The following is a 12,815-nucleotide window of genomic DNA, read 5'->3' as shown; positions in this document are numbered from 1 at the left end:
TTTCAAACACTTCAAGAAGCCATGATGCAATTTGTTTGGTTTTGGACCCTGTCTTTGGGGTTTGTGAACTATGGCTTATGTCTTAAGTATGTTGAGTGAATCCAACTAACTCTGATTTATTCAACACACCACTATTAAACAAATCATGGGTCAATCTAATTTCTAAACCAGGCTGTAGTTCTATTATCTGTGTTAATCCAGAGTTTCCAACCTCTGTGACCAAATATGAATTCCTAGTGCTGAAAGTCCCTCAGCATCCTCCATGCTAGTATAGTCCTATGGGAACCAGATGCTGAATAAAACTTCAGGTTAGGTTATCCATGTTCTAATAGTGGATGGATTTATTATGTATGTTCCCCAATGTGATGCCCTCCTAATGTGTTTGATTGCAACTCATGGAAATTTTGCCAGTGAGTATTCTGTGCTGAGTTGCAATTCTGGCAGTAGCAGTCCCAATCCATCTTGAAACTACCAGATCGTAGAAAGATGAATAGATGTCTAGCTTTTTCCAACTGTTGTGAAAAGTAAACAACTGATGTATATCTTTGTCACTCACAATTTTTTTAAAAAAAGTATTTGTTTTCAATTTATTTTCCATTTCTTTTTTCTTCTCTTTAACAGTTCCACCAAGTGAAAAGAGTGATGACCATCCTTTTCCTTACTATGGTTATTTCATACTTGAGTTGCATGAAAGCTGCCCCCATGAAGGAAGTTAGTATCAGAGGACAAGGCAGCTTGGCTTATCCTGGTCTTCGGACACAGGGAAATCTGGAGACCCTCAGTGGGCCCAATGATGCCACCAGAGGATTAACATCTTTGGCAGACACTTTTGAACACGTCATTGAGGAGCTCCTGGATGAGCAGCAGGTCATTCAGCCCAGCAAAGAAAACAAGGATGCAGACTTGTACTCATCACGAGTGATGCTAAGCAGTCAAGTGCCTTTGGAGCCTCCTCTGCTTTTCCTGCTTGAGGAGTATAAAAACTATTTGGATGCTGCAAACATGTCCATGAGGGTCCGGCGCCATTCTGACCCTGCTCGCCGTGGGGAGCTGAGCGTGTGTGACAGTACTAGTGAGTGGGTGACAGCAGCTGAAAAAAAGACTGCAGTAGACATGTCTGGAGCAACGGTTACGGTCCTGGAAAAAGTCCCAGTGCCCAAAGGCCAACTGAAGCAATATTTTTATGAGACCAAGTGCAGCACGAAGGGTTATGCAAAAGAAGGCTGTAGAGGCATAGACAAGAGGTACTGGAATTCCCAGTGCCGAACTACTCAGTCTTACGTCCGCGCTCTCACCATGGATAACAAAAAGAGAGTTGGATGGCGCTTTATAAGAATAGACACTTCCTGTGTTTGTACACTGACCATAAAAAGGGGGAGATAGTGGATTCATGTTGGATAGATTATATTGAGACAAAAATTATCTATTTGTATATATACATAACAGGGTAAATTATTCAGTAAGAAAGAAAATAATTTTATGGACTGCATGTATAAAGGAAGTTTATACAGTACCGTGGTTCCACAATCTATTTATTGAACATGTCCATTACCTAAAAGGGAACAAAAGGAAAAAAAATCCATTTGCGCACAACTTTGAAAACAAACAAAATTGCATTACATTCCTCTAACATTGTGATTTGTTGCCGTTGCCAAGAATTGAAAACTTAAAAAAAAAATTAAAAAAATAAAATTGCATGCTGCTTCAATTGTGAATTGATGATAAACTGTCCTCTTTCCGGAAAAAAAAATTGAACCAAAACATTCCGTTTACATTTTAGACAGTAAGTATCTTTATTCCTGTTAGTATTACAGTATATCTGTTAACTGCTTTTAAATTCTGGTAGCGTTGGAATTAAAATAATGTCAAGGTGCTGTTGTCATAGTTTTCCTGTTGACTTTTTTTTTTAAGTTTAAAATTCCCACATGGTTTGAAAATAGGAGAGACCCTTCTCCCTGCCATTGACATATATGTTCTGGAGAAACAAATTTGGGATTTTTTTTTTGTTTCTTTTTTGTATGTTGTGAAGGTGTTTGCAATATCAAATCAGACTACTGAAAAAAATAATAAAGAAGAGGCAACTAAAAAAGTCAATGTCGATCTTCTGCCCCGTGCTCTTTTCTAGTCTACACTACAAGCTACCCTCCCATTTTGGTTACAGACCAAGGGGATTCCTTGAACTTTGCTTGTAACAGCCTTTTCCATCCTTCAGCTATGTGGAGAGTGCATCTCCCAGAATCCCCACTTAAAGCTGCATTTGCAGCACGTACGGAGGTCACCAGGTTGACAAGTGCTGGCTTCTAACACATTATTTCATGTTCGGGTTCATGCATATGGGATCTTCTTATCTTGGGAAGCAAAAGCATCAGTCTCTTTCAGATGTAATTTTTTCCCCTCTCCCAAGGTGTTGAGAACAAACATTATATTTCAATCAAACATGGAAGAACCACACATTGATATGCATCCATTATACTTGATGCTAGATATTATCAAGCTTTAATAGGTGCATCTATTGATGGGGATGGAGAATCATATCCCCATAGGAGAATCACTGGCCATGCAGCCAGGGTTATATCAGGACAACTAATTTATTGTGATTGGAAAACCAGTATTGTTAAATGACATTATTAGATCCCAAGGAAAAATAAACTGAACATCTGATCATATTTGTGCAAAAATGGCTAACGTGCCATTATTATTGTAATTATAGCACTGTACAGCACTTACTGAGGGTTTATAGCTAATTGGCTTCTGTTCGCAATGGCAGGTGTAGTAATCTCAACTGAATAGCACCCATGGAAACTCAGCGAAACTGTAAAGGAGATCCATGAAATATAATACACATAGTACAGCCTGATCTTCTTAAAATAAAAGTAATGTCAAGAATATTTTCATTTTCAAGTATCGGCTTTCTGTACTATGAAACAATTCAAGCTGGAAGGAGTGGCTCTGGAATCAGAAAGACAGAGCCTTCTACCTCAAAACCTAACTACCTGTTGCTTTTAAATATGGCTATATGCATCTATGTCTTTCTAAAGGGTAGCACAAAATAGCCTTAACTCCTACAGGGAGCTTTGATTTAAAATCCCTAAACGATGGGATACAAACCTGGCATCGGTTGTATGCACTTTAATTATAGCTGATTTCAGTGGGATGCACATGCAAGGAGCTGACCACAGAATTAAAGCCTTAGGCCATGTATAATGATAAACAAATCCAACACAACCCAGAACACAAATAGTCAATTAGTCTAATATATACAAGTATTCTTATTCTTGCAAGAAGTTTGAAGAAGTGCATTTTTCCCCTAAGAGCATTTCTCATATGATCCATGTAATAACAATGTTATTTAGTATCTAGCATTATTTCATAGCAACAAGGCATGCTTTCCAGGATGGTTTGTTTTGCTACAAATAAATATTTGATATAAGAAACATATAAATAGGTGAAGTTTGGACTGTACCACTTCAGACTGCAGATAGAATACCTCCCTCTCCATTTCTGAAGGACAACCTGCTTAGAAAGTCAACAAGAAGGCTAAGCAAAAGCCCTTCTCTTTGATTAGTAGTTTCCTGGGAGGAGGAGCTAGAGAAGCCTAATTCAGTCTTTAATACAGTTTAGGCATAGATTTGGGGGAGTTTTAAGTGTTTGAGGGAATGGGGCTAGCAAAACTAAGATAATATTTCTTTACCAAAATCGGTGTTTTTTAAAGATTAAGATCTCAGAATATGTCTTACTTAAAGCATCAGTAACTTAGGTACTAGCTACTGTAATTCCACTATTGGAATTGTTACTTTAATCATGGAAACTAGTCATCCCATATCATTAATATGCAAGTGTAGAGTTATCAAAAGGAAAAGGTGGACATAGAAAAAAAATCTAAGTACATATTCTTTAAAAAAACTAAAATAGCAAAGCTTTTTACTGGCTTCTAATATTTGAAAAATAGGATTGATTCTGATTAAGCTGAACATGCTGTCCTTAGACATGAGTTTAGTATTAAAGTAAACCAATGCTATTGATCAATGACACTAAGCAGTAAATACCATTTCATTATTCAACAATATCTGCCTAAAGTCAGGCAACCAAATGGTTGTTAAAGCAAAACAGATAGAACATTATCCTTTGTAAGGGAAGATGTAGCTGGAGTTGACTCACATTTTCCAGCCTATGACCATCCGTTTCTTTAACCTGTTCCTTTAAACCTATAATAATACCATCTTCTTATTATGAAATGGAAAAGAATATCTGTTATAAAAATCCCTGTTACATAAATAAAAAGATTGCATAAAACCATTCCATATAAGAAGGTGTTTTTTTGTTCACACAACTGAGAGCAGAAGTAGAAAGGAAGCCTTGTAATCTCTGAGATATTTCCATATCCTGATTTTCTTAATCTATTAGCTTAAATTTTCTTTCTCTGTGTTACTCTTACATAACCTTAACTACAGTACACAGATTCAAAAATAATCATATTCATAAAAAAAATTATTTCCCTCCAACCCTGCCACAGGAATAGGGATTTCTGAAATAAGCCATCCAAATTCCCTTAAATGATGAGCAACAACTGTAGTCTGCAGTCCGAAAGAGTTAAACTTAATCAAAATTGCATATCAAATATGCTCTATTAGTGTGACCTGTAAAAGGGGGGGGGATCTAGAACATATTTATTTTATTTATTCATTAAATTTATATGCTATCCATCTTGGTATCCACAGTGATTTTGGATAGGCATAATCTTACTCTGAATTGAAAATGTTGCTATTTCATTTTAATTTTTAACAGTAAAAAGAAATGAATTAACCAAGATGCAATTAGAAATATCTAGAATTAGTTAGCATTAAAGAAATATCTCCCTAATGGTTATGAAATAATAATAGAAAGATGCCACCCAAGACATTGGGGAATAGACAAGGAGACGCATAATGGTATAAGCTTATAAACCTTCCAATTAAAGTCTAACCTCCTCTAGTTGCTGTAGGATTCCCACTTTATCCGACAAGAAGGATGAGGATGAGGCTTGAGGATCACAGAATGGGAACGTAATATGAAGGTGCATTTCATACAACAGTAGTAAACCTAGACTGATAGCTGCATTTGAAATGTGCAAATAGTCACAGTTCTTTACTAGGATACAGAAACATTAATTTGCTATGCAACAAATTACCATTTCATGAATTATTTTCCTAAACATTGCAATTATTTTTAAGCTCCCCCCCCACATGCCCAGCCCCATCACTATTTTTAACACCCATTGGTTAGTCTAGGCCAGACCTACTATTGCAAAATACACTAAAACAGACTTGGCAGTTTTAGTGGAACTGAGATTTCAAAAATGTCAGTCAGTTGACGTTTTGCTGTGTTTTGTCTGTGGCGGAAATATTTCATTGTCATTGGCCCTATTGTTTTGTTTTGAAAAAAATTGGAAATGTAAGTTAATGTTTGTGGCCTTGTTCTCTCTCTTATTCTCCATGTATAACAGATATTTATTGTATATTTATATAATTTTATTGGACTTTTTTGGAAAAAATTAATCTGGCATTAAACCTTACAAAATCTGCATCACATTGTAAATATAATTAAGCTATATTTAAATGTACTGATTAACATATAATATATGTTTAAATATAGATGTTTATGTTTTTAAATATCATATATATATGTATATATATACACACATATACATACATATATATGTAGAAAAAATACCCTTGGCTTTTTGGGGACCATGTGACTTTTCTCTAATTGTAAACCAAACATGAGTTTTACAAAGAATATGTGTGTTCTTTTTTGCCGAAACAAAATCTACTTTTATTTTAACAATAAAATCTTTTTGGTAAGGCAGCTAGGCAGCTGTTTCATATTTGGACAAATTGGCAAATGGGAGGGTATTTCAAGAGGTTGAAAGGAAAGGAAAGAAAAGGAAAGAATAATTCCCAGAATCAAGCCTTTTTATTTAGCTGAAAACAATAAAGACTAACTTTGAATTGGACCCAGTAGCTTTTATTACCTTTAAAATACAGTAATGGCTAAACATACATTTATAACTTTCAAGTCAAATAATTAAATCACAGAACAAATGAATTTTGTGCAGATGCCATAATTCAATGTGTGCAGAACACATGCAATGTCTTGAAGGCGCACATGCTACTTTGTACAATTAAGGGTGATTCTATTTCTTTCAGAAATGATACTGCATATGTAAATCCATTCTTTATTGTATAAAGCAGTGCCTAGAACTTAGGCAAAAGGAACAATAATTAGCAGACAGTTCAGAAACTTGATTTATCAGAATAGAACATTACAGAAAAATATACAGATTTCTTCTGGAGCTCTATCATTTCAAAATGCAGAATCATCTCTTTGAAAGTTTCTCCTACATCTAAAACTGTCTATAAAAAGGTAACATGATAGAAACAATGACATGGACCTAGATCTAGGCCATATCCCAACTAGCATTTTACTGTATTCTCATGTATCATTTCATCAACTTTAAAATGATATAAAGTCCGTCCTCATTATTGTTAGTTGAGCAATACAAAAGGAAGCTATGATAATCTCAGATAAATGTGCAGAGGTCTGAAATTGATCTTTTGAATCCATGGGAGTTACATCATTAACATGTCCCATTTATTTTAGAGAGATTACTCTATGACAGTGTTTCTCAGCCTTGGCAAACAGTAAGATGTTTGGAGTTCAACTCCCAAAATTCCCCAGCTAACAGGTCTTGATCAAGCCCATTAGTTCCTAATTTCCCTTTGCCAGATGTGAGGCAGGTGATTTGCACACAAGCAACCTACCAGCCAACAGTCTGAAGTGGTACAATCCTATTATAAAGTATGCGTAATTTGGCTCTGCAGTCTTATGTTTCCTGGTTTTTTTTAAAAAAAGTAGGATGAGAGTTATAGAAATGTTATACTTAGGCTGTACTCGAATGGTAATATAATAAACATATGCTTCACTAAGAAGTACTGGATAATAACGAAAATATTAAATCAGTTTATTATTCAGTCATTTCTGTTACTATGTTAAAAAACAACAACCATGGCTGTATAAGGACATCCTCTTAGTGGATTCCACTATATCTGATATACTGTTAAACAAATTTGCCTCTCTACAACTGCCAAGCCTTTGTACACTTGTGAATACCACTGTCTCATAGCCATTTTGCTAAAAACATACTGAAACTAAATTTTAGGAAATCCAAAAATAAAACTTTTCCCATCTATATAAATGCCAGTAAATTCTTCAACAGTTTCAAGAAATGGTAGTTCTCTCTACTAAAAGTGAACTCTACTAAAAGTTTACTTTAAAAGACATGTTGAGGAGACTCGTGTTTTTTTTAAAAGAAAACAATACGTTGTGTGCATCTCAGTGGGCAACTCAATGTTTAAAAAGATGGCACTCACACTCAACACTTTTATCCAGACCCATGTAAGACATCTTATTTTCATTCTAATTTAGTTGATTTAAGATACTCCAGATTATTAAATAAAACCTTTCAGATGTATAACAAAACACATCTCCAAAGCATACAATTAATTTTATTCAGCAGAATAAACTCAATGTGTGTACTTTACCAGTTTAATTGAGACTGAGCGTACACAGCACATCAACTAAAGTTGCAAGGGCTGGTTCAGAATGGTGGGAGCTTGCATCTAAGTCACCCTGCAGTGCCCCCCTTCTGTTCTATGGCAGAACACTTCCTCAACAGTATAGCATGCATACCACTTCAGCAGTAATGCTTAAATATGCTGCTGGAGTTGAATAGCCATTTCAATTTCCTAGAATATTCCCCAGCTTGTAGCACCACTCTGAAACGTGGGGGAAAATTACATAGCAATTCCAAGCAATTTCAACTCTGAAATGAGCTCTAGGGTGCAGGGGATTAAGTAGCTACATACGAACAAACATTACATACTTATCACCAGTTGGAACCAAAAGTAGCAGTCTCCACTTTAGCTCTGAGGCAAGCCATCAGTTTCATTCCCTGAGGAAGAAAAGCATATCATTGCATATTATATAAGGCCAGTATGTTCTACTTTTGAGAGAAATCATGTTATCATTTGCTTTCTCATGGTTAATATGTAAATGCTGTATATAATAGAGGCTTGGGCAAGGCTGGCTTTACCACTAGGCTGAAGGTGGCAGTCACTGTAGATTGCACATACTGAAGGGGAGGTGCAGTATTGAGAGTTGGAGGCAGAGCAGTTTGTGCCCTAGGTTGTCCCACATCCAGCAAACTAGACTGTTGCTCTCAGGTGGGATGGAAGACATTGTTTTCTCATCAGAACTGAAATCAAATTTGCCCATCAGTCAGTTTGCCCCCATGCATGAACTGTGTGCCCCTAGGCAACAAAATGTTTTACTCTCATCCTGTGCTTGGAAACTTCATGCCTGATGGATATGTCTAGGTAGATTTGTATCTTGAGAAAGAAGAAAAAAATGGTACCACTGATGGAGAAGGTGAAGGGTGTGCTTCTATGCCATTGTATCCTCCAACTACATTTAAAGAAGGATTTTATTAACCCAACGTATTTAAAATTAAAACTATCTGAGATATCTTAAACCCACATCACTGTCTTCCATTGGGTCCTTCATGAGCTCTTTACAGACCACATAAGAGAACTAAGTAATGTACTTTATGATGAGGAATTTAAATTTGAAATATGATTGGACCATAACATTTCATTGTGGGCACCAGTTCAACTCTCTGGTAGGTTACTGAAGAAATGAACGCTCTGTAACTAATTTGGGCTCTACTGTTGATCAACCCTTACAATTAGATTATTTTTTATTGCATTCAAATGAAATTTGTCTTCCAATAACTTTAGTCAACTATTCTGTGTTCGGCAACATGCAGCATTGAAAAGTAAATTTTGACTTTCTTTAGTGTGTCATCCTTTTGGATAGAGGGAGGTCTGATTATGCTTCTCACATGTCTCTGAATCAGTTCTCGTTTGTCTGAATCTTTCTTTACATGTGGATCCTAGACTTAGATATAATACATGAGGTGAAATCTGATCAATGCAGTACACAGTAGAACTATTATTTAATATAGTTGGTGCCGTGTAGCATTCTGAGTTGAAAAATGGGGACACCGATATCCAAATCACATCAATACATTTAAATTGAATCTATCCAACTTTTTGCTCCTAGCAGCTTTAATCCTACTAAAGTTGGCTTGCTAAGTCATACTGTAAGTATCCTATTATTTTTAAGGGGACATGGTCCTATTCAGGCTTCAGAAAAGAAGTAGAAGATCACACATTTCTACATCCCCACAAACAAAAGTTCTCTTTTGTCCCTTTCAGGCTTCCTAGGTTGAGTGGAAAATTCAACTCACAAACAGTAGCTTTTCATGACCAAAATCTCGTAATTATGGAGAAGATTCTTAGGTTGGCCTCATATGTTGTATTAGGCTAAATGACACTAGATTGTTGGGTTTGAATCTAATTTGCTGTGCAAAACTCCCACAATTATATAATTTGTAAATCTTGTATTCACTTGGCTTAATCAATAAAAAATGGCTAGGAATAGCATGGCTACATCAAGTAGTATGCTTAGATTCTCCTTCAGAACTCCATAATTGAATATAGGTGAAGGATAGAACTGGTACATGCTAAAGCACTAATGGTGGCTGATAAGTACATCTGTGACTTCATATATCTTGAACAGATAGCATGTAATAGGGCTGGGCAAAGCTTTACAGAAATTCTTCCATTTAACAAAGGTTTGGCTAAAGCGCCCCATAAAAATAGGATCTCAGTAGCAGGTGGTTCTGAAGTGCTCCATGGCTTTTCAAAGGCCTTCATAGATTCATTAGCTTTTCTATTACTTTTCTACTGTTTATATACAATAAACATTGTGGTCAATTCAGTTCTGTGTAAGGAGCAGCTAAAGGGAAAGCGAATGGTGCGAAGGAGTCATGGACAGCGATATAAATAGCCAGGCAATCAATTATGAGCATCATTAACTCTGCCTAGAGCCAGATCTGTGTAGGCATCAGGGGGAAACTAAGAGATTGTGAATTCTAGTCCTGCCTTAGGCATAAAGCTAATTGGGTGATCTTAGGCCAGATACTTTCTCTCAGTCCTAGGAAAGATGCAATAGCAAACCACTTGTGGGGAAAAGAAAACTACAGGGACTTGTCCAGGCACTATCTAAGAGTTAGACATGATTGAACAGAAAAAAAAATACCTATCTCCTACGGTACTAAGAACTCTTTGGGATGATGGCACGACTAACTTTACTTCAGGATTTACTACCTTTTTCAACTTTGCAGTGTGGTCACAAGTCTCCACTTGGGTTTCTCTTGGTTTCATACAATTTTACACTTCTCTGTGGGGTTCCCAGTGATGAATATTTTCTTTCTTTTCCTACCATCTCTTTCTTTACATCATATTAGTTTTGTTAGTTTTTATCTTCTTCTAAAACTTTTAACAAAAAATATCACACACACACAAACACACACAAAGAATTTTACATTTCTCTGCATTTATCCTGCCTCTCTTTCCAACTCTTGGCACTCTGAATGTTGGCTCAAGATTGCCCTTCCATATAAATATAGAACAATTGGAGGAGGACTATAAGTGAATGGGTCCTAGGCATTGTCCCAACCTTTTACTGCTCTAAAAATAGATACAAGATGGCAAGACTGGAAAACATTTGTTTTTTTCTGAGCCACTTTTTTTTTATTCTGTGGGTTGATTATCTCTGTGACACTGAGCCTCACTTAGCCATTCTGCTCTAGCTGCAATTAAATCCCACCAATGATGAAGACAGTCGTTCCCAGAAGGGACCAAATTTGCCAGATATCCAGGTCAGCCCTTCTAGTATCCAAAAAACCTTTGATCAGAGGCAAAAAAAATCCTTTCCCTACACAATTTGTGAAAATGCCGACCATTCTTCACTCTATGCCATGGCTGGAATCCTAGAAAAGAAAGTAGGAAAGATTTCTTTTTTAAAAAGGTTGTGTGGAATTCTGTAGTTTTAAATTTCTGTAGGACCCTTTATAGTATGTACTAATTCAGCCAATGTGATCATAAAAGTTTTGCTAACTGTTTAGTGACTTTTTTTTTTTGCTTGTGGCAAGCTAGGAAGGAACGTCAGCAATCACAACTGAGTATACACTTCCTGCTGGCTTCCCAACTGACTTGTGGAAGTGTCAGGGAGCACTGGAAATGACAATCATGTGCACACAACAGTGTGGTGGTACTGAAGCAGCAGCAATATGGCAGCTCTGAAGTGGGAATAACTTTCCAAAATTTTATTCCCACAGGAATAATGGGTCTCATTATTCAGTAACTTCAAAAATTCTTGCCCTAAGATATACATTTACTCAATTGAAATTTACAAACAAATACACAACAGTACATAGATTGCTGTCTCTTAGAATTGCCAGTCCCCAATTTGAATCAAATCAGACTGTTTCATATGGTTTAATTTGTAGGGGCATTTATTCATTTCTACCTATTTTGAAATTTTGGGTAGAAATTAGGCAGAAATTTCTGAAAATTCATTAAATCCCTGGAAGATTATCAATATATGACAATTTGATTAGATGGACTACAAGTTCTGATTAATAAATGATTTAGTTCAAGTTGTTATTTTTAGAAAATGCAAAATTCTTTATATTCATATTTGATTCTTGCATATTTTTCTGGACAGTGATATGGAAATATTTTGCCATTACCCTCTTCCAGGATGTTTTTCTATCCTTTTATACCTCTGCTATTTCCAGTATATTTTTTAAAATTGAGAATTGGTCTTTGTATCTATTAAAAATAGATGTGATAATCATCACTTTTTACTGAGACAGAAATGTCACATGATGGAAATACACTGAATCACACACATATTTAGTCCACAGGCAGAAATTTCTCAGTAATTACTAAAATGGCAAAGTGTTGGACAACCCATATTACTAAAGTGAATTGCCTTATACAATTTTAAAGGAGCAATTGAATAGAGCAGTTCATCTCCTCCTGTCTTCTTATAAAGGGCAATTCCCATCAAAGTGGAGTCATTTTCTCCCAGAGATTGGTATGTCTGAGTGATTTTGTTCCTCTTTCAGTTCTGCAGAGAGGAAATTCCCAATTCAGTGATCCAAGCGAAGGTTTGTCATTCCTGAGATCTTCATAATACAAAACTATAAAACAGCATCACACTGAGTGATAACTGGATATCAGTATTAAGACTTAATCCAACAGTAACTGGCTGTCTGAATGCATGTCTGTATTAGCAAACAGAAGAGTGTTTTTGTGGCCTATTCTAAGCCCTCAAATTCTTAAACTAAAGGACAGTTAGTTTGGCTGAAATCTGTAGCTTCTGTTGCTCTCTTGCTTTTGGAAAATTACAGACACCAAATAGAGAGGGCTGTTATTTTTAGAAGTAGCTCTTTTATTTAAGCACCCAAGGGTTTTTAGCTTCATTGCAGCTATAAATAGTGAATCCAGATATTTCCTCACAGCTTTAGAAATAAAAATCCGTTGTCTTTGTATTATTTTATGGTGGAGTTCACAGCAACATTTCATTTCTTACAGCAATCAGTTAGTGAGTGAGTGTAGTTTTTCAGTTAAGTACTGCCAAATGGAAGTTAACAAATAAATTAGCTTAGCCATCTAATTAAGTGCCAGTTCTTCTGAGCAACAGATTACAGTTTTCCCTAAATTAATACCAGGATATAAATTCTATCAAAGAGAAGAATAAGGGAGGTTTTCAGTAGCAAGTTATAATGGATGGCCCTCTCAAAATTAATTCCTACTAACTAGACAACCTGTGACCTACTAGATCATCATTTCAGGGGTGTTTTA

At 35.9% G+C, this 12,815-nt stretch overlaps 1 protein-coding gene across 1 annotated transcript; it reads left to right on the top strand.

The window, feature by feature from the left end:
- The first annotated feature begins 627 nt into the window (after positions 1 to 627).
- On the top strand, positions 628 to 2,106 carry BDNF (brain derived neurotrophic factor). Its single transcript, XM_081315195.1, has one exon. It carries the CDS (start codon positions 643 to 645, stop codon positions 1,381 to 1,383), a length of 741 nt encoding a protein of 246 aa, XP_081171321.1. The 5' UTR covers positions 628 to 642; the 3' UTR covers positions 1,384 to 2,106.
- Positions 2,107 to 12,815: the final 10,709 nt, after the last annotated feature.

This window comes from Vipera berus, assembly GCF_964194415.1.
Source record: "Vipera berus genome assembly, chromosome: 1".
NCBI lineage: Eukaryota > Metazoa > Chordata > Lepidosauria > Squamata > Viperidae > Vipera > Vipera berus.
Note: the sequence above shows the minus strand (reverse complement) of the source record. Positions and strands in the feature narration are given on the sequence as shown.

Bases quoted from the DNA above. Each gene is read 5' to 3' on its own strand.
- BDNF (XM_081315195.1), top strand. From the start codon at position 643: ATGACCATCCTTTTCCTTACTATGGTTATTTCATACTTGAGTTGCATG.